Raw genomic sequence first — 21,530 nt, forward strand, 5'->3', positions numbered from 1 at the left:
TCTGTTTTGCACTTCGCGAGATGTGATGTATACGCATGGCTTCAGCGAAAACTCTGCCCTCTGTACGAACGCATGGGCCGCAGTCCTTGCTCCACAATCTCATCCAGCTCGACGTACCATCCGGCTATTGTGGCAAGAGGAGTTAGTTATTCCAGTGAGCTTGTGTCATAAATAAAAGCTTTGAGAGCATCGAGCTTATTGGGGTTTTATTTCCTCATTCAAAGCACCTTCTAAGCACGAAATGCGATGATGATCCAATACAAAGATTTCGGGGAGCCACGGACACACATATACCTATAGGGTGACTACCTGCGAGGATGCCCGCTGTAGTGAAAACAATTGCGAAAAGATGCGACCATATTGCTTTTTTCTTTGATTTTTCCGTTATCTCCTCTACTTGGGGCATTTCAGCGGTGAAAATGCGGGGACTGACATTACTTTCAACTGAATAGTTTCAAATTCAGCGCCCTATAATCTTTGCGTGGTTAGTTAATGAAGGTTTGCGCGAACTATGCGAGCAACGCATCTGTTCCGTTTGGTTACTTGCCAAGACATCCCAGGCGAAGTATCCACTTTCTGAGCTCATCTACTTCATCGCCCTGTTTCACCTTGGGTATATTACGTCACGAACTCCATAGTGAGCTCCTAAACTCAACAAGCCAGAAGGCCTTACAAGGAGGAGACGATCGAACTTTGCCTGCATTCGTTCTTCCTCCATGCGCGGTGTTTTCGCTGATTATGTGACTGCAGTCCTAAGGTGTTTGCTGGTGGGTAGAGGTGTTCCTTACAACCAAAGGTATCTACTGTATCCACCAGCCAATGAGGGAGGATACAGTGTCGCTTTAAAGGGACAGCCAACCGACTTTTTTATAGGCGATAGTCTTTCTTGAGCTAGTTAAACGCAAAACTTTTGGTCTTTTGTCTGTCTCTCTTTCTGTAACTCGATTGAGACACCCGGCCAAAGAAAACAAATGCTGCGCAATAGTCTTATATACCCACAGCCAAACATAAACGTATAAGTGCGGTGGCAATGTTCATACTTGTCAACATTGTTAAACAAGAACAAGACATTACACAAATGTGAGGCAGAAAATCACTACGTAAATGATATTTCCAGTGTTCCGTTATAAAAATTCATGGATGCTTGATTTGCAAATGAAATACTACATCTACTGCAGAACACTCCATCGCCTGCTGTCGCCCGCGCCACTATAGCTTCTGGTGGCATATTAACAAATCAAGCGGCAACAGTTACGAAAGGCTCTACTACATAGGTTTCACGGTCCGCGTGGAACGCACGTGGAGAAGGGCAACGTGGTTCTATAAACGTTGAAGTGCGGCGCCTCAATTCCCGCGCGTCTCTAACGTACGGTAGCGCTGGCATCGAGGCACCCGGCCTGGAGCAGTGGAACGCGATAAATTTAAATTGACTTGAGCAAACCCCCAGCGGGTTTACTTTGGGAGGAGCGCCACGGGAGAGGAACAGCAAAATAGGTGAGCGGCATAGCGAAGGGAGGTATTTACTTGGCAAATGTCTACGAAAGACTCTCGTCTTTCGTTGACATCTGCAACGAAAGGAGCAGATACGCGGCCGATTTTTAGTACATGTTCTCTATCCCAAATGAAACGGCATCCCTTAAAACACCTTGAACTGAAACGGTTTTCCTGATAAGGCCCTGGAATGTCTGCAAGCGGAATTTATCTTCCATCCCTCCGTATGCTGCAAAACGAACGCTGCCAACCGTTACAGTGAGCCACACTGCAACATACTTAAAACTGTAGGTGAGGTGAAGAGAGGTACCTAAAAGCTTTTCCCAGGTAAAGCAATAATAATTTTTGAGCGTTCCCTATTCCTTCTTGCAGGTTTTGAATCGCGATTGCAAGCGATGGAGCTCTTCGTACACGAATGGTTATGTCACGCCTAGACACTACACGGCGCCACCTACCATGTTTCAGAAAGTTTAGTGCCAAATTAAAATTATTCACCCCAACTTTTTTATTACCCCATTATAGCTGGTATTCACTAAAAAGTTAAGTGGGCGATTTCTTCGCTATGAACGCGATGACCGTAACCACTGTGCATGCGCAACGCTTTGCGCCCGCATCTCGTACAAGAAAAAAAAAACACCAGCGTGCATCGTCTGTCGCGTTTCAACCCGACTGTCGGCGGTGGCGTCAACAGATATCTTATTTATTGGACTCACATTATGTGGTGGCGCACAACTAGCGCTCGAGCACTTCGCATCCGTCGTCTCGGCCGTGGCGTTAACAGATATGAATAGCAGCGACATTTTCAAGTGTTGGCCGAGATAGAATAGAGAAAAGTAAAGATTATAAAGGCGAGGAAGGAGTGGCAGAAGAGTATTTCCGCTATGGTTGATCCCGTTGCACACAACACGCCTCGAACACTGCTGGCTGGTGTCATGCATGCTGCGTCCGGAAGACGAGAATCCTGAGAGGACGGGTAAAAACGTGGAGGCGAGCGAGCGTACTGTGACGAGGAGTGTAGTCTGCGGCGGTTTCAACCACTTCGGAGTTCCCTAGAATGGAGAATGGCCGACAGACGGGTACTGCGGAACGGGAGCTGGCACTCGACGGCCGGTACCAGCAGTGCGAAAGCCGGCCGACAAGCAAATCCAGGGCAGCGGACCGCCGAAATTAAGTGCCTCCGAGAGCGCCTCATTGCAAAAACAACGCTACGCGATACCCGCTGGCTCCGTAATCGAAGACGCGCGGCGGAACCACGTGCGAGCTGAGGGAGCATTACGCCGCGGATAGTACTACTGGTGGTACGTCGCTTGGAGTGAAAGGAATAAACGCTTGTTTCTCCACAAGGTGAGGTTTTTGATTCCGTTGGGACCGCCTGATGCGCGCGCCTCCACGATGGAGGTTGCGCGTCCCCGTTGCTAAGGCGACACACATGGTTGCCAGCATGCGGGCCACGCCAGTGAATACAACCTATATAAAACGTTGGGTTTCATATGAGCTAGAGGACGTGCATTTGACGGAAGAGACGAGCACAGCGGCATTCAAACATCCACGTGGATCCGGCTATACGTTCCCGCAGGGCCAACGGGACGGTAACTTCGCCGAAGAACTGTTCTCCGATCTCCTGGTGGTATGTCCGGTGCGGCTCTTCGCGGAGCAGCTGCACGCCTGGGGCCACCGGGTGCACACGTACGTGCTGCACCGTACCCGCTCTGAAGACAGTGAGAGCGGCGTGCCCAGGGGACAGTCCGTCAGGCTACTCTTCGGCTACCCCGTCCTGCAGCAAGCAGAGGAAAGCGAGACGGCACTCAGCACTCGCGTCATTTCCCACTGGGCGCACTTCTTTAAAACCGGGTACGTCTTGGGAATGTTTGGGGTAGTGGGTGCACGTGCTTAATTGGACCACCTGCGCTGTTTCAATAGGTCAGTGGAGTATTACCCAAGAAGAGAACAGTGTACAGGAGTTACCGCTCCAAAACTGGGATGACTTCGGATTTATTCCACCTTTTCGAGGTGCCGCAATGTAATGGGAATGAAATGAGGACAACGCTTAAGGGAATAGAATTAAGCGCCTTTTGCCCAGAATGGAATGGAGATTTTTAGACGACGGCGTCAATATCGCAGGCTATTTAATTAGCCTGTGGCGACGACTGCGCCGGTATATCTCAAAGGGAGCCCCGGCGGGAAAACAAGAAAACATACCCGGCATCTCGGGTAGCCGAGTCCGCGCAGCATGCGGCGGCGCGTGTGAAAGTGAACTTGGAGTGCCACAAGCGTGCCATGCTCGCATTCCTATGCCATAAACGACTGCGTACAGACCCCGCAAGGGGCAGTTGCTGTAAGTCGCTGCGAGTGGAATCACAAAATCCATGCTTCTCCACAAGTCTAAGGTTGAATTTTAGAAGCTTGTTTATACTCCAAATTCTAAACAGTGTTTTTTTCAAGATTTTGCTTAGCCCCCACTACACCCTTTTTTCCATCCTTGATACAACTTTTTGCTGTACAAAAATGAGGTTTATTGCTCACATGTAAGTGGGTGCGAAAAGGAGCAGTAGTTTTGGAATACAATTGTTGGAGCTATAGGCCAGAAAATGTATGTTCGAAGTTAGTGGTTTCTGGAGCGCCAGCTCTTTCGTATTGTTTTACTCTTCTGGCTGCCTTCGGCAGGTTAGTGCAACACTCCCAGACCCTCGACCACTCTTCCGAAGTGAATACTGCATTAAATTGTTTCGTTGTGTCAAATTCACTATTCTTTTTAAATCTTTCACCCTTTTTCTGCCTACCCACATTGTGCAACAGCCCATTATTACTCCGCTTCGGTAACTGAAAGGAAATCGTGAAGTCACTGTACCTACACTAATTGGCCTGTGAGGAAATATCTTAATACCTTGTGAGCAAATTAACTTAGCTCCATGTTGGGCTTCAAAACGATTTTTTCTCGCTTTGGAAGTTTCAGTAGCGATTGCTGATGCAACACGGAGCTGTGAGTTGCCGGAGCTCTGCGTTGCCCGTTCATGCCGTGGACTAGTTTTTGTCCCATTGTCGTGAATCCCCACGTCTGGCCAATGGCGCCGTTAGGTCAACTCTTCGTGCTTTGCCAGGCTTTTTGAGGCATAGCTCTCTCTGTCCGCAGTTCTCTCTGTCCATAGCTCTCTCTGTCCACAGCTGTCTCTTTGAAGCATAGCTCTCTCCGTCCATGGTGCCGACAGCAGTCGGGGAAAAGCATCGAGAAGCGGTAGAGGGGAAGGAAGGGAGAGTTAAAGGTTGACAGATGAACAGCGCGAATCAGAAGCAGTGGTGTTTTTTTAACCACAATCTGATACCGCGAAAGCTTGCAGCTAGCAATATAAAGCGTCCGCGCATGAAACATGAAACAACGAGTCTGCAAGGAGTTCTCCTCACACCCTCCATACCCGGCGCGCAAAGAAGCGTTGTAACTTGTAAGCCGCCCTGGTAGGCATCTCCCGGGATTACGGCGCGAACCTGTCAACCATCTGCCCCTCTGTTGCAGCGCGGCCTCGGGGCTCTATCAACGGCTTATAATGATCAAAATATTAACGACGCTGGCTTGCCGCCCCCTATAAGCCATGAGATAGAGTGAAATCAAAACCAAGGCAGCAAAATTAAAATTGTGGGTGAGAACCGTGCTGCCCGGCACCCTCCATAAGCGTAGGAAACCAGCTTCGGATGTGTTACTGAGCTTTCTACCTTCATGCTATGCAACGGTAGTGGGCAGCTGGGATATACGATTACATTAAATATTATATACGACAATGCAGAAGATGCAGCTGCTAAAAGGCGTTTGTTTTTAAGAGTTCCGGCTCCAGCAGCGCCCTTGTTTGCTAGTGCTTGGACAGATCTCAGCAGCGGGACACCGTATGCTTGTTCTTGGTTTGGTTACTGCATTTCTGTGCACGTGGCCTTTGCGCCTGCGCACCAACGTGCCTGATTACTGAAGCTTTAGTCATCGGCTTGGAAGTTGGGGCACCGCCACTACATAGGTAGGAAGGCCTCATTTCAAAACTTGGCTCAGGTCCTCATGGATATACATTGCTTGTTCGTGGGAGCAACCTGCCTGCGCATATTTCTTTTTTTGCCAGGGCTCCCGTCACAATATGGTTCTGTCACTTTAAATGAGAGTGCAGCAGATAAAGTCCTGTATTTTATGTATTGGGCTCGGATAATGCCGGGGTAATTAACAAGCCAAATAGAGGTCAACCTGGTAACCGTGGCGACTTTCCTTAGGTGAATGCAAAACTTAATGGTGTTCGGTGACACTGGCCTGCCGTTTCTCATTTTGGTACAGTAGCATTAGTGCAAAATGCTCTAAATTCATTTTAAACCATTCAAGTAAGCATTTAGAGTGCGTGAAGGCGTGAGCAAGCACCGCGCGACGTGCCTTTGAGTTATCCCGCAGCCTGCCCATGGCCCTGGTACGACAGTACGCTAAGCAGATAACAAGATAGCACTCGCCAGGCTGCGCAAAAAACTGAAAAAGCAGACATCAACCTAATAGCTGCTTCATCTCGCGTCACGCAAGAACAAACCATTAAAAAATTGATTGATTGATTGATTGTAGGGTTTCATGCGCCGACGCAACGCAGGCGATGAGGCGCACCGTAGTGGAGGGCTCCGGATTAATTTTTGACCGCCTGGGGATCTCTAACGTGCGCCAAAATTTCGTACACACAGGGGTTTTTGCTTTTCGCCTCCATCAGAAAAGCGGCTGCCGCGGCCGGGAATCGAACGTGCGACCACGTGCTCAGCAGCGCAACGCCTTAGCCACTCAGCCACCGCGGCGGGTCCATTAAAAAAAATGCTAACATCCGGACGCGGCGGACGCTTTTCTGGTGGAGGCGAAAAGTGAAACGCCTGTGTGTTTGAGATTTCGGCGCACGTTAAAGATCCCCAGGTGGTCAAAATTAATCCGGAGCCCTACCCTACGGTGCACCCCATCGCCTGTGTAGCGTCGGCGCTTTAAACCCCACAATCAATCAAAACATGCCAACAAGCAAATACTATAACAAAAAGTGGGACTCCCACAACTTATTATGCAAAAAGGGGCAGTGTGACGCTGCCCCGTTTTAAAGCGGAAGTTTTCTTGGTTCGACCGATGGCGTTCTGTCAAGAAACTACTACATTTTCCCGTAGACCAGTTGCTCTACCGAAAAGCTCTGATAAGTCTCATCAGATCTTATCAGATAAGATCTCTGAACACACGGCGTGTGCGTGAAACTGGGGACCCCAAAGAAAGTCTCTCTCTCTCTCTCTCTCTCTCTCTCTGAAACCGGGCTTCCATTGTGCCAAAACGGTTACTTGAAAGTCGCGATAAAGGAACGTTTCTAAATAAAACAACACACTTATCGATCATGAAGTACCGTTATCTCATAAACCACGTGGCGGTACACATTTAGATCGTTCGTCGATGCGTTTACCGTGCTCGAAAAATCGTCGCATGGGTTCGTTCTTCGCTCGCGATTTGGGTGTTTGAAAGTTTGACAATCGGTTGGACTCACTTTCAGAGAAAGTTGGACGCACGCTTAGCTTTCGCGCGTCTCTCAGCTTTCGTTAGGAAGGAATGGTAAATTATTGCATTAGAAGGGCGGTTGTTCTGCACGAGATATGAGGTCAAGCTACTACCAGCTCCCAAATTCGGTGACAAGTGACACATTTTGCATAATTTTGCCGTTTTCAACGCGTATGATAACGTAAGATTCGTGTTGCGTTCCTCAGTAACTCGATACTGCAACACGAGGCAGTTTCTACGTTGAGGAATTAAAGAAGGAAATTAAATGCCCGTCCATTGCATGCGTGGGAATAGGCTAGCGTTTGTCATTCCGAGGAATTTAAACGAATGGAATGGGGATGGCAATTCCGCGACACTGTAAGAGAATATTTACTAGAACACGAAGAGTAAGCACGTCTTGTCATTTTATTACCCGAGCCGCATACCTATTAGGACGCGGCACACCAGATGACCTGGAAACTTCCTCAACTTTTTTTTTTTTTTTTTTTTTGCGGTGTTGTTGAAAGTTCGGCCATTCTTTGTGCCTGTGTGATTTCAGACACTAAATATCGTCGCTGTTAGCAGGCGGCTTTTTGCAGTGCACCAATAAAATCATCCGGTAGCCGCTTTAAAATAATCGCAACAAAATCGAAGCAGTAATCACAAAAGGTACCTACTGCGACGAGCAAATTACCATGTGCGTTCTATAGATATGGCCGGGCTTCAATACCAAAACGACGAGAAAAGAGCGTGTATCAGCAATATTGCAGGGCCAATTTCATAACATTTTGATGCACTTGCCTATGGTATTTGCGTTTCATCTCAGATTTAGTGTGTAATCCTACGGCAATTGCACACTTCAAATCCTACGGCAGGTGCACCATGCAAATACGTCCGAGAGAAGCGACTTAAAATTGCGCTAGGAATTGCAAGGAGTAGCTACTCGTGCGCGCGAGAGGTTTTAGAGGTCTGCGGTAATGATGGAGGCGTGCCGGTAGCCCAAGGACGTGGGTTCGATTCGCGGCCGCGGCGGCCGCTTTTCCGATGGAGGCGAAAAGTGAAAACGCCGGTGTGTTCCGAGGTTTCGGCGAACATTAAAGGGGCCATGCAGACAAAACACAACTTTGGTTCATTCGAAAGCTTGCCTCAATAGAATTATAGTGACACCACTTTTAACGTAAATTTCGCTCAAATAAGCTTTATATTTAGGGAAAAAGGGAATCGCCATTCAACCGACTTGCTCGTTTCCCGCAACAGGACCTATTATGTCATACTGCCCCGTTGTGCGATTGGCTGAGGCCGGCAAAAGCAAACGCAAGTTATGCAGGGCTTTTAATCTTGCAAAGAGAGCTATTTTCGCCTAAATGTAATTTATATAGTCATTTTATAGAAGTAAGAATGGTGGGGTCAACATGGAAGTTACGAAAATACACGTAACGATAGAAGTACCAGAGCGCGCTGTTGGTGGTACTTCGCCCACTAGGCTTGTTATAGCTGCAGAGCAGTATAGCGCTTTCTGGTTGTCAGACACGACATATGCCGATTAGTGTAAGCGCCATACTCTTAGGTGACCCTGTTTTTCGAGTACACCCGATGTTTCACAAAACGAGCCCTTTCTACCACGAAAAAGCCAGGTGCAAATATCGTCAAAAAAAAAAAAAAAAAACGTGCAAAGGTCAGTTACGGTATGGTGGCGTCATCTGGGAGGATTGATGGTAAACAAGGCTTTGTAGTTTTCTAAAAGCCTAGTGCTGCATTCGGGTTCGCTTGAAGACTTGTTTTGTGACATCATCGCAAACTACCTCAAGAAACACAGGATTTGGCGGGAGAACCAAAATTTTAACCTACTTTGATAAATATCTCAGTGAATAAAGCATCGTTTGCAGCCGGACAAGCGCTGGGCGCACTATAAAACACCAAATCTTTCTAATAAAACAAACTTTTGCTTTGTCTGCATGGCCCCTTTAAAGATCCCCAGGTGGTCAACATTAATCCGGAGCACTCCACTACTCCACTCCTCATCACCTGTGTTGCGCCGGCGCGTTAAAACCCCAAAACAATAAATCAATCACTCAATCAATCAATCAATCAATCAATCAATCAATCAATCAATCAATCAATCAATCAATCAATCAATCAATCAATCAATCAATCAATCAATTAATCAATCAATCAATCAATCAAACAGTGAATCAATTAATCAGAACGCGTGTTGCGGGTTCATCTGCTTGAAAGTGTGTCGTTGCTTCTTGAAAGCTGAACAGCTTCTTATTATGACGGATGTCGAAGGTACAGTACAAAACGTTCGGCCAAGCTGTGCCCCGTGTGAACTCCTGTTTTGCAGGAATGTTTTCTTTATAATAATGACATCGACATTAAAATACTTCGGCGATTGTAAACATTGCTGTGATTATGAAGTACACGTTTTGGAAACCCAAGGACTTAAACAATAAATTGTCATTGATTAAAGTAGTTCCATATGCAAGTTTTAAACGTCGCAATCCTCAGACAGCCTCCGTGAGCACGGTGCACTTGGAATAAAATTCACACGGAATACCGCTTCGTGCAAATCACATATTTCTGAAACAACAGGTGCATGATGACCTCCTCGCTTCCACTCGTCTGTACACATGCATAAAAATTGTAATTGTTAGTGATGCCCTGTGATGTTGCAGGCAGGAACTGTACACTTAAACTGCGCAATGTATTCAATTCGAGTGCGCGCCCTATAGGTAGAATGTTAAATGCCTAGTAACCTGTACAAACACGAGGCTCGAATGTCGAGCTAAATGCCTCGTAACCTGTACAAACACGAGGCTCGAATGTCGAGCTTGAAACGTACGTAACGTATCGTTGTGTGCCACGGGGTTTGAAAATACAGCCCCAAAACGCATGCCTAACAATAGAAAAAAGTCGACGAAATACCAGCTTAAAGGTCATTCACTTTTCGCCTCAACAAAAATATATCAGTATTCCCCTTCTATATTAGCAGTAAACGAATGGAATTTTGTACCTTCAAACATAGTGAGGCTAACAGACGCTTCAACCTTTCAAACGCTGCTTCTCAGCTGTTTAACTCAAAACCCTATCTGATTTGCTCTTCATTGTGTTTTAGGTTGTAACAATGATTGTTCTTGCCTGTACGATATCACATCTTGTGTTATAGGTCATTTTACATATGTTTTATACATAGTTTGGTATTTGATTACGACGTTGAGCGCCGTATTTTGCAATTGCCGCGTTTAAGTCTTGTATTTTTATTCTATTTTCAATGTGTTCTGCTCTATGAGTGTTTTTGTTTTGGTAAAATTGTATTTTAGTACCTTTACAATTCTTCTCCGCCCCTATGTAATGTCCACTGGGCCCCTTAGGGTGCATCAATCAAATAAAAAAAATGACCCAGAACAACTGTAGGGTTACTGTATGTGTGTTGATATTCCTTAGATTAACCCATGACAACACTTTTTTTCAACAGTGAAATCCTATTGGAGGCCGACAACAACCCCAAAGGGATGTTCGCACTAGAAGTGACATCTTTCCTCACTGGGCCACCCCGCTGGACTCCAGACCTTCGTAGCGAAGCCTGCGAACAACTCAGACCCTATTTTAAGGCTATCACGGGCTTTCCCAATCACCATTAACTGCGTTTTTATCGTTGGTTGAATTGTTATTGCTCGCTGGAACGTGTCTTATAGGTAGAGAACTCTTTGTAGACTACTTCGCTTTCATGTACCTTCCAAAGACATATTTATCTTCGTGTGTTAATGTTCACTGCTGCCGGTGCTCTTGCCAGTGATAACAGTACTTAATATTGTTCAATCTGTGACAATCCCTAAAACGTTCTTCAGTAGCATGCTTGTTTTTACGTTTCGACTTATATATTGTAGCGTTCACTGTATGTCATGCGTGTGTTATGATCACGATTATGATTATATAGAATTTCTGACCTACCTGTTCAGGAATCACCTGTGGAACGCGTGATGTCAGTCACGTTCCAGACGCGATAAAAAATAAACAGTCGCCTTTTCTCGCTTCTCATATTGAATTCCGAAACTCTGTCAATGTTTGAAACCGGTGCTTGACACCACGATCGGAAATGCAACGGTCACGACTTCGTGCACTGCTTCTGCGCCATCGCCAAGACATCACGGCAAAATAGCCTGTGCGTAGAACATCACATCACCTTGCATGAACAAGCTAAGCGCCAACCTAAAAGTTATTCAATGACAAAGCTTCGATATATGCTACGGTTGGCAGGTGTGTATTCAGGCAAGCGACATGGGGGTGGTACCGTATGTCATGACCAGAAATATTTGCTGGGGCGGGTGTATTCAGTTAGCTTCGGCAGTGATAGCTCAAATGCGCATTGTGGAGCAGGTGGGCTTTGCCGGGCGCTTGCTTCTGGCTGGCGTAGTCGTCGCGTCGTCCAGTAGGCGACGGTTTTGCGTGGACGCTTGATTAGTAAGGCTGGTAACCATGGCAGCTTCGGACAGCTAGCGCCCATGGAAAATTGCTCAATGAGCCCATCAACGCTCCCAAGCTAATATACTCCAGTGCCTGTCAAAAACGCAATCTCTAAGCGCGCACGGCCTCTAAAGAAGCCAGAACTCATTTGGCAGCTCCCAACGAGCTCACAAAGAAATACAAGCGTAACTATCGTGGGCCTAGAAAAAAAAACGTTTTGTAAACGTACGTTAGGAAGTTTGGAACCGCAAATGTTTAGTGAATACGCTGCGTTTGTCTCGAGAATCCTTCCAAGTAAGAAAAGTTTGATTGATTGTAGGGTTTAACGCGCCGACGCAACGCAGGCGATGAGGCGCGCCGTAGTGGAGGGCTCCGGATTAATTTTGACCACCTGGGGATCTTTAACGTGCGCCGAGATCTCGAACACACGGGTGTTTTTGCTTTTCGCCTCCATCAGAAAAGCGGCCGCTGCGGCCGGGAATCGAACCCGCGACCTCGTGCTCAGCAGCGCAACGCCTTAGCCACTGAGCCACCGCGGCGGGTCCAAGTAAGAAAAGTTAATCCCGAAAGAACGCACTGGGTCTATGTTTCCTGTCTGCCTTAAGCAGACTGTCGCGTGTAATTTAACTTGCTCCCATCAACGGTAGTCGCTAGCTTTTGTTCCTCTTAACAGAAAGCTCAGTTTGTGACGGTGATGAATAAAATACTGAGCACCTCTGCAAAAAAGCTACCATTGCGAATTCGAAACGCATTCCTTGTGAATACGTTTGGAGTTGGAACGAACCCGAATTCCATTCCAAAAACGGTACGTGCTGCTCTATCAACTTGCCTGCCGGGATCGTTACTTTTAACCTCACCGCCCACCCGTCTCGAGCTCAAGTTTTCTACTCAATCCCGGCTTTCCTACTTTCGGAGGAGTGGGTGAAGTCATTTTCGGTAAATGACTTAATTTCGTTCCTGATCATTGAGAGAGAGAGAGAATACATTTATTGAGCGTCTAAATTGGGAGTGGTTCCTTATTCACTGGAGCCCATATGATGTCATGGCCGCCTGCGCCCGGTCGACCAGCGCTAGCTGGGTCGCCAGTGAGGAGCTGGAAGAAGGATGCGTGGGAGTGAGAACACTTCTGACGCATTTTCAGAACTGCACGCTGTCCGTTTTGCTTTGAAGTGGAGCTTTCACATCGCCTGAATAATTCCAAAAATAATTTAAACACGCAGAGGTACTGATGTATAAAAATAGGTTTAAGGGTGCACCTAGTCGAGCATGCACCTACACGCGACCGTAAGCGTCACCGTACGTTGGTCTGAGTGCCAGCGTAACCTCTTTGTATGCATGCCCCATGTCTGCTGCGCTATCTTTTTGTAAAACCATGCATGATATTTCCAATTTGGGGTATTAATATTTAGCGGTAAAGTAATAACTATTATATCCCAGATGTCTTGAAAAACATAATTTCCGCTCACTTCGTGTAGATGGGAAAGAAAAGTTGCCAGAAAGATTGAGTACCGTTCTTCGTTGGGGGAATAAAGAACAAAAAGGGAACCTCATATTGTTTCAGAAAATGAACAGCGGCTTAATTCTAGGTCGAGGATGGGGTGGAGCGGAAATAGGTGTGGTGCACGGAGTGTCCTGTTCGATCATTGCCTCTTTTTCTGGACCCCAGAATTTTTGGGTAAAAATACGAGTCACTAACCAAGTGGCAGATCAAACGACATTGCAGAAACTTCTACGGATAGCGTGGTCACACTCAAGACAGGCGTGATTAAGAAATGTTTTTTTTTTTTTTTCAATTTTAAATTGTCAGAGCAGTTTCCTATAGTGGCTCACCTGTACGTTGCTTGTTTAACCCTTATCCGTGACCAAACAGAATTTTCCCAAGTCCATGCCCCAAAGGGCGGATGTTCATACCCCGTTCACCTTATCGCGTAATAAGAAAATAAACATGAAAACCAGAGATGGCAGTTTCACAAACGCGCCATATGGGCGTTGCCCCTTTCCCGCGACAAGTTGAACAGATATTCGGATGCACGATAGACATTGCTTTTACCGCCTTGAGCTCGCTAAGGAATACTTCGAGGCACTCTACATCATTTTCCAGGCACATTTGAAAGACAATTTGTGATGCCCATTCTGAATACGAGATCACCAAATCGTGTTGTAGTCTTTACCGCATTGTTAAGCTGCCCCCTTTTTGGTAATAAGTGTCTTTGTTCCGTGTGTCTGTCGTGGGTTGACCGGTATATAAACGCAGTTATCCCGGGTGTTTTTTCTCTATTCGCTTCGACTAAGAACCAGACAGCGTGACTCTTAATGACTTCATATCTCTCTTTTTTTTTTTTTTTTTTGACCCGCACACAGTGTTCACCGGATGGCCGTTCTGAATACGAGATCACCAAATCGGGATCGTTCGGCTGTTGCGCCGAGTGTTGGGCTGTTGCATGAAGTAGGATCACGAATATTTCGTTCCTGTGCGCATTCCGGGCGAGCGCCTTCTGCAGCTGCTTGATAGCCCGCTCGCATGCGAATATCGCGTGAACGCCCATGGTTTGTAGCGCGAATATTGTACAATTCGTAGTCGGCGACGCTGGCACCGCTTTTTCGTGCCTCCGTGCACGTAGAAAGGCAAGTCACGCGTCGGAAGACGCAATCAAATACCTCTGTCCAGGAAAGCAATATCAAAGCTGTCTGTTTGTCACTTTCGTAAATTCCTGGACCGTAAGATAATCGGCACTGTTTCACATGATGCCGCAGATAGGGACACTAGCAGATAAGAGAAAACAAAAGGTAAGAAAGTCAGGGAATAAAAAATGGCAGCATCTCTACTCTGTGGATGATGGCGATGGTGCGGAGTACGGGGACTCGAAATTACATCCAAGTTGCGCCCCGAGTGATATCCGATTTGCGTCCGACCGTCATTCGATTTGAGCCGTGAGTTGCACTTTGATTATTCCCTAAATGAAACTGCAACTCGCGGCTCAAATTGAATTTCGCTTGATTTCCGCTTGATGGTGGTGTGCGCACGGATGGACGCGGACGGACATTGGGAGGTCCTATGGTACTCCCCACCGTTACAGGCGAGGGAGTAAGCCGTTTGACACTGGGGTACTAACTTACGGTCGTAGCCCAATGGGTAAGAAGTTTGACACTGTGTCAAACTCTGTATGGTCTACCAGACACAGGCTCGAATGCTGCCGGTGCCTGCGTGATTTTTTGCGATTGTAAATGCCGTGCGCAAGGACGCGGACGGACATTGTGCGGTCCTAAAGTACTCCTCACCTAAAATGTTTAACGGCATCCAAGAACTCCTCTTCATCAAATCTATATTTTCTTCACTTTTTTCTTAATTTTGTCGTCTTTGGGGGCCAGTTTGCCGCAACTAACTACGGTTCTTGTACAATGTAGCAGTTTTGAAGCAGTTGGAGATGCCCAGCAAATAAATCCGGTAAAAAATGGAAAGCAACCGTGCGTGATATGTCATGATGTCTCTAACCCCTTTGTCTGCAAAAGCCACCGGAAATGTATATTTTTTCGCCAATTTCAGCACATTTTCATTCCTTTTTTTTTAACAATTGGGTAAACGATGCTCGTTTGCTCGTCGCTTTCGTCAACAGTGACGGGATCACTAAACTAGATTTTACGGAGTTGGCCACATCAACTTCTTGGGCAAGGGATTGATGATGTTCAAAAAAAGGAAACTTGCTGTGGAGTGTTTATCAGCATGCCCAATGTATCGCCCCTGAAATGGCCAACTTTGATTGGGCTGCCTGTTATAAGGAGCTACGTGACATACCACATTGTTGCCAGAAAGGGAAAGAGGGGAGGTCATTTTCAGTTTTGCTTCTGCCAGGGTAACTCGTTTTTGAATGGATCGTATGGCGGCACGTCAAGTCATGGACCCGATTCTCAGTCATGCACATTGTGTGACGGTAGGTGGAGCGTATATAGTACAAAAGGCACGATGCGTGCGTACGCACGCTATTCAGGTTTCTCTCTCTCTCTCTCTCTCTCTCTCTCTCTCTTGCTTGCTCGCACACACACATATTACGAAATCTCAGTTGCAATAAACTCGTTAAGAACGATGCTCATCACGAACGGACTATTCATTCGCTGCGCTACACCTCCAAATTTCGAGTTGTGCCTCTCGGCCAGTGTCCCTGTGTTGGGTTATTTACAGTCACTCGCAAGGTCCAATGAAATGCCGACACCTTGACTGCTGCCTCTTCTTCCCACCCCACATCGGCCGATGCCGTCCACGAGTAGCCGACGTCGCGAAAGTCAGCCACAGCAGTTTCGTTTCGCTGTAGCGCACAATATATAAGCCTGCACGATAGCCGCTCGCATAGCCTTCGCGCAAACACAGGGGAGGGCAGCCGTCCCCGTTTCTGCGTTGCTTCTCTGATTCGCACTGCTAAGCCAACCCGGAGACGGTCGCTGGGTCACAGGGTGTGAAACCCCCTTCAACACCCAGCAAGGTAGGTTCTGCCTCCCCCCACCCCCTCTGTCTCTCCCTCCCTTGTGACCTCGTTCTTCACTATATCATGACCCGAGATGGCACGCCCCACTGTCAGGTGTGTGGTGCCTATCCCGACGTTAAACACCCCTACTGTACTTGTCCTCGCGCCAGGAGATCACCTCACTTTCTTCATCCACACCTTTAACCATCCCACATTCCATACTCATGGGAAAACTAGGCCGCTCCTTCGCCTGATCTTCGCCCAATCCTTTGGCCTCGCCTCGCCCGGCACATTGCCCACGTGCGGGGCCCTGACACCTGCGGAATTCCCACCTGAACGTCTTCCAGGCCCACCAGAACCACATTTTCGGCAGCCCGGACATGGGCCGCTTTAAATAAAGTTTGATCTCTCTCTCTCTCTGTCTATCAAACATAATCGCGCACTGTAGTGAGCCAAAGTGCACAGTTCTTCGAGTGAGGAACAAAAGGTGAGGGTGAGGAAAGACTAAACAATTAACGCACGGCCCGTCGTCATCGTCGCCGACGCTGCAGCCACCGAGGTCGTGGCGAATAAAACGGGCGAAGCTGGAAGACTGCGCTGGCCTTGCGCTGGATGGGTATGCGCTTAAAATCGGGGAAAGGGCCGCCGCTGGCTGTCGACAATGCGGTCCTGCTGCAGGCAGTCGGGTATCTCGGGTGCTTCCAACGAACGCGACCGCGTCGCAGGCAATGTAAAGAGACCGAGAGCGGCCACCTGCAGGCGATGCTGCCGCGGGTCGTCGCACTGGACAGCCTATTTGAACTGTTTGAAGCGGGCAGGATTCAAGTGCGCGTGTCCTGACTCCTGAGGGCTTCCCTGCCACTCTTTCCGCGAACGCCACTCTTCGTTTGTTGTTGCTCTCTTTTTTTTAAATGCAGAGCATTTCTTTAACTCACGATGTCACCCGGCGTTGGCGTGCCTCGGCGTCCGCAACAGCCGTTCCTGGTGCGCCCTCTCCCCCACTCCTCCTTTCCCGCATCACGCTACCCTCCTCGCTCTCAACAACAGGTCCGCACCCCTCCCCCTACACTATATAAAAAACTAATTCTTACCGGCGCCTGGTTTCGATCCAACTACCCTGCGGGCGGAACGCAAGGTACATGGTGCTCTACCCACTGCGCCATAAAGCCGACACAGAATGGAAGGCTACGAACGCGCCTTATATCCTTGACTCATTCAAACTACGTCAAGAAGCTGCTGATACAACGCATTCACTACCACCAACTCCCCAAACACTAAACGTTAACGCAATACACCCCCCCCCCCCCCTATGCGACGGATTTACTCGAGTCCCCCTCGCTGGGAGATGGGCCCTTTTTTCACATGCAGGTTGATCTCCGGCTAAGCGTGGCGGCATAGCAACGTGGTAGACTCGTTTATGTCGCTCTTGACGCATGACCCCTTCCAAGAGCAGTGGGAAAATGATATACACTTCCAGATGTCTACCTGAAAGAGGCCCCAACAAAGACCGCGCTTTCATACATCAGAATACCCGGCGATCTTCCGTTTGTTCGCGTGGCGTTGATCTGATGAGGCGCGTTCCGCACTTTTCTTTGCTTGTCCCTCTCTTCTCGGGAAGAGCGACGCAGCGGGAGACATTTGCCCCCTCTGTATTTTGGGTGTGAGGGCCGGTGACGCGGAGACGTATCTGGGTCGCGCAGCCGGTGATGATCCCCGCCGCCTTTTATTGTTGCTCGCTTATTGAAACTGGATCTACATAAAGCCCTCTCGGAAATTATTGAGGCCCATCTCCAAAACCATCTACAGCGCCTACAACTCACACCTGCCGGTCGTCATCTGTTCAAAACGTTAGGCCGGAAGGTGGTACGAACTCCGGACTCGCCACAACGCATACCTCCATCAATGCGACGCAACATCCATGTCCTCCCCATTCCGCGTCATATGCCCCCTAAATAGACAGATTTAGTTGGGCGCGCGCTCCGGACGAGCGTACGCCCCGGCGGGGCGGGTCGCGACTGCGCATGCGCAGTACGCTACGTAAACGCCCCGGCGATGCGGTGCTACGCACGCAACGGCTGGGAGCGTATGCTCCGGGGCGCTTGCGGGGCGCTGCGGACCTGCTGGGAGGCCCCTTGCTTTCAAAATGGCTGCTGCCTCGGCGATGTCGGCGGCCGGTCGTGGCAGGAGGTTCCCCGACTGAAAACGCGGACCGTCGCGTGTTTTTCTCGTTGGGCGACAACGTTTCACTTCCAACAGGCATGCAGACCAGAAATGAGCGACCAAGGACAACCTGGATGGCTCCCGAAGCGGGCGGCGGTGTTTGTGTGCGTGTCGCGGCGGTGGAATGCGCGCAGTGTTGGTGCAGATTAGGGAATTCAAGAGTTTTCGCCTGCGCCGTCGTCGCGCCCTCGGGTGCGAGCCGAGGACGTTGCGCTACCGTGTGAAACGTGAAGGATTTGTAGTGTGACTCCACAAATAAGAGAAAGTGAGTAATAGGAACGCATCGTGTATCTTATTGAGTTACTACACCCGGGTGAAGTGTATCACTAAACCGCCGTGCCAGCCTACCCGCTGTTTCATTTTGCGCGTCGCATTAGCGTCGTATGCCATGCTCAGTTGTATTTGTCGCATGGTCCTGCCATATTTCAGAGCTGAATAAAGTGAGTATCCCGAGCACTGCGTGTTGCTTCAAAACTTCGGCGTCGCGCGGTTGAGCAAAACAATCGCAACGGGTGTATCATATTTTTCCCTAATACTGAATGAAGGTAAGAGTGTATTTTTTATCGTACTTGCAAGATTTTTACAATCGAAACCAGCGTTAACGCATTGAAAAAAAAAAAAAAAAAAACGCCGTCCACCTACAGTTTGCCTTGGTTAGCCACGTAAAAAAGTTAAATTTGGGTACTTTGCGTTGGGTTCAACAGGTGGCGCCGCAAGGTTAAATTTGGGTACTTCGCGTTTGGTTCAACAGGTGGCGCCACAAGCGTTAGCGCACGCTACGAAAAACGCTGTACTAAAACTATCCATGGGCGCGTCGCGACGAGCGTACGCTCCGCTTTACGCCCAGCAATACGCTAACGCCCGGAACGCCCAACTAAATCTGTCTAATACAACGCCGGCCGTCGTCAGCATCGTACACGCCTCCTCATCAGAAAATACGGCAACGACCCGACCACCCTCTATACGGACGCCTCTCCCTATCCTCAACGACCAGCTCACGTCGCTACTGTTGCCCGCTTCGACAATGCCTTACTCACCTCGGCAACTGTCTGCACAGCGTCAACTACCACGGCCGAAGAAGCAGCCATTGTCCTCGCAATGACCCAAGCCATGAGTCCCAGCATAACAATACTGTCTGACTCACAAGCTGCCTGCCGTCGTTTTGCACTCGGACGAGTCTCGGCTCTTACCCTGGCCATTCTTTCTCAATGCCCCACCCTCCCTCATGCCCGCATAGTGTGGACACCCAGCCACACTTCCCTCCCTGGGAACGAGGTGGCACACGCCACCGCCCGAGCTCTCCTTCACCGGGCATTCCCAGAAGAGGCCAACAATGCAGCCAGTATTACAAACTCCCTCACGCCCCTCTCCCAAACCTACACTGACATCCTCTACCACTACAGAGCAACCCGACGCACCTTTCCCCCCTCCTCACCCCTCCCTTTCTACCGCTGACACCCGAATTTGGCGCCGACTTCAAACCAACACTTCAACTCCATCTCCACCACATATCCCCTACTAACTACCCACTTAACTGCCCCCAATGCGATGAGCCTAACACCACAGCTCATCTCGTCTGGACGTGCCCCACCAACCCTCCACCACCCAGATCCCCTACCCTTGAGCAGTGGGAGTGCGCGTTGCAGAGCTGCCAGCTCGAAGACCAGGTGGCCCTGATCTCTCGGGCGAGGATGGCAGCCGCGGCACGTGGCCTACCGGAATAGGATGGCCGCCCACAGACTCCTAACTCTTTTTCTCCCCTACCCCGCCCTGTTGTTTGAATAAACGTTCTCTCTCTCTCTCTCTCTCTCTCTCTCTCTCTCTCTCTCTCTCTCTCTCTCTCTCTCTCTCTCTCTCTCTCTCTCTCTCTCTCTCTCTCTCTCTCTCTCTCTCTGCCCGAAAACAACGCTTCGCTGCATTCGGCTCACTCGTGTCGCGCGCACGACAATCAGAGGGGAGGGAGAGCGCTCCGGCGCCTTGGCTATTCCCGCGATGCATGCATTCGCGTTCTTTATGCGCACACGTGAGGATGTATGACCAAGCTCCGAGCAGTACATCTTTGGGGTCTTTTGCGTCGTTCCGGGCTTTCCCTTTCGTGTAGGCTGCCGTACTGTAGCGTGCGCAGGCCACAGTTTGAGTTCGTATGTGAAGCCCCTTAACGGATAGTTGTGTTTTGCCGTTACCTTGAAATGTCCGCTCCCCCGCGCTGCTGTTATCTGTTACGGGGCCCCAGGAACGCCGAATACAGTACACTTCCTCCTACTCCTGTTCATCATCATCATCATAGTCGTTGTCGTTGTCGTCATTGCCATCATCATCATCAACAACAGCAGCCTAAATAGAACTCTCCCATACATCTCTAACCGCTCGTCTCGTGCACCCCTGCAGACACGTGCCGTACACCTGTACGAGTGTTCCTCCTTCTAATGAAATAGCCAGGAAAAGGTGTTGATGTGCTGTTATTTAATAGCGCTCCATAGAGCTTGCCCTGCTTTTTGTGTATGCGTATCACATTTCTGCAATAGGTGGTCCTTCGACAGTTCCGATTCCGAATGACCTGTCAGCGCATCTCAAACGTTTCTTTTTTGTGTTTTTTTTTTCGTTGTCACGCGTATTACGGATCTTTACCAGAAGCGTTAGATTTCCATCTTCCTTTCGTCTTTCTGGTTTTTTTTTTTTTTTTTTTCGCGCATCTGACGAAAGTTCACTCGAAGCGCCAAATAATTGCCCCCGCGTAACGACGCATCCGCTCGCAAACACCGGAGGCGGCAGGAAACCGTGCCGAAACACGTATCTGGCCCTATTTTGCGTGCATGTGCACACACGCACGCACACACACGGGGGCACTCACCCGTTTGTGCCAAGGTCGACCGGGCGGCGGCTGAGAAGAGCCAGGCATGACCGTTGGCACCGATGCACAGTGGGTGGTGCTGGATGCCGGCCGGAGTGGTTCGCTCTCGGAGCCGGGGCTGCATGCGTGCGCGCGCGCAGTACGCTTCGCTCTTGGGGGTTTCTGAAGTTCTCTCTCTTCCCTGCACTCTTCCAAGGCTCATTCATATACCCATTAGGCATGCGTGCACGTAAAGAAAAAAAAGGAAGTGTTGTTACGTGCGAGAACACATCCGTGATTTACTACGCTCTGGTATAGCATGTCTCTCGTTTTGCGAGAAGCAGTTTGTTTCAAATTGGCCGTAATAATGCAGAATGCCATCAGAGGTAGACCCTCACAGGCGTTTTTTCGGTCCGTTTCATGTGTACAATATTTAAAAGCATCTCACAAAATAAACATTGCGGCCCGTCTCGGGTTTGTAATGAGAGTATACATTTGAGGGATGTGTCGTGGTAGGCTTCTAACTTGCGCTGTAATTATGTAGGACGGCGCGTTTTCGGTTAAT

General features: G+C 48.8%; 1 protein-coding gene across 1 annotated transcript in view; it reads left to right on the forward strand.

Annotated features, from left to right (window-relative positions):
* LOC144168351 (acetylcholinesterase-like) overlaps positions 1 to 16,755 on the forward strand; it is a 34,968-nt gene extending 18,213 nt beyond the window's left edge. The window contains exons 6-7 of the mRNA XM_077697356.1: positions 3,068 to 3,342; positions 16,641 to 16,755. Of these exons, the coding sequence (XP_077553482.1) occupies positions 3,068 to 3,342; positions 16,641 to 16,755 (390 nt within the window). The remainder of the gene's footprint in view (positions 1 to 3,067; positions 3,343 to 16,640) is intronic.
* Positions 16,756 to 21,530: the final 4,775 nt, after the last annotated feature.

This window comes from Haemaphysalis longicornis, unplaced genomic scaffold (assembly GCF_048455015.1).
Source record: "Haemaphysalis longicornis isolate Haplotype H1 unplaced genomic scaffold, Haemaphysalis longicornis Haplotype H1 scaffold_2, whole genome shotgun sequence".
NCBI lineage: Eukaryota > Metazoa > Arthropoda > Arachnida > Ixodida > Ixodidae > Haemaphysalis > Haemaphysalis longicornis.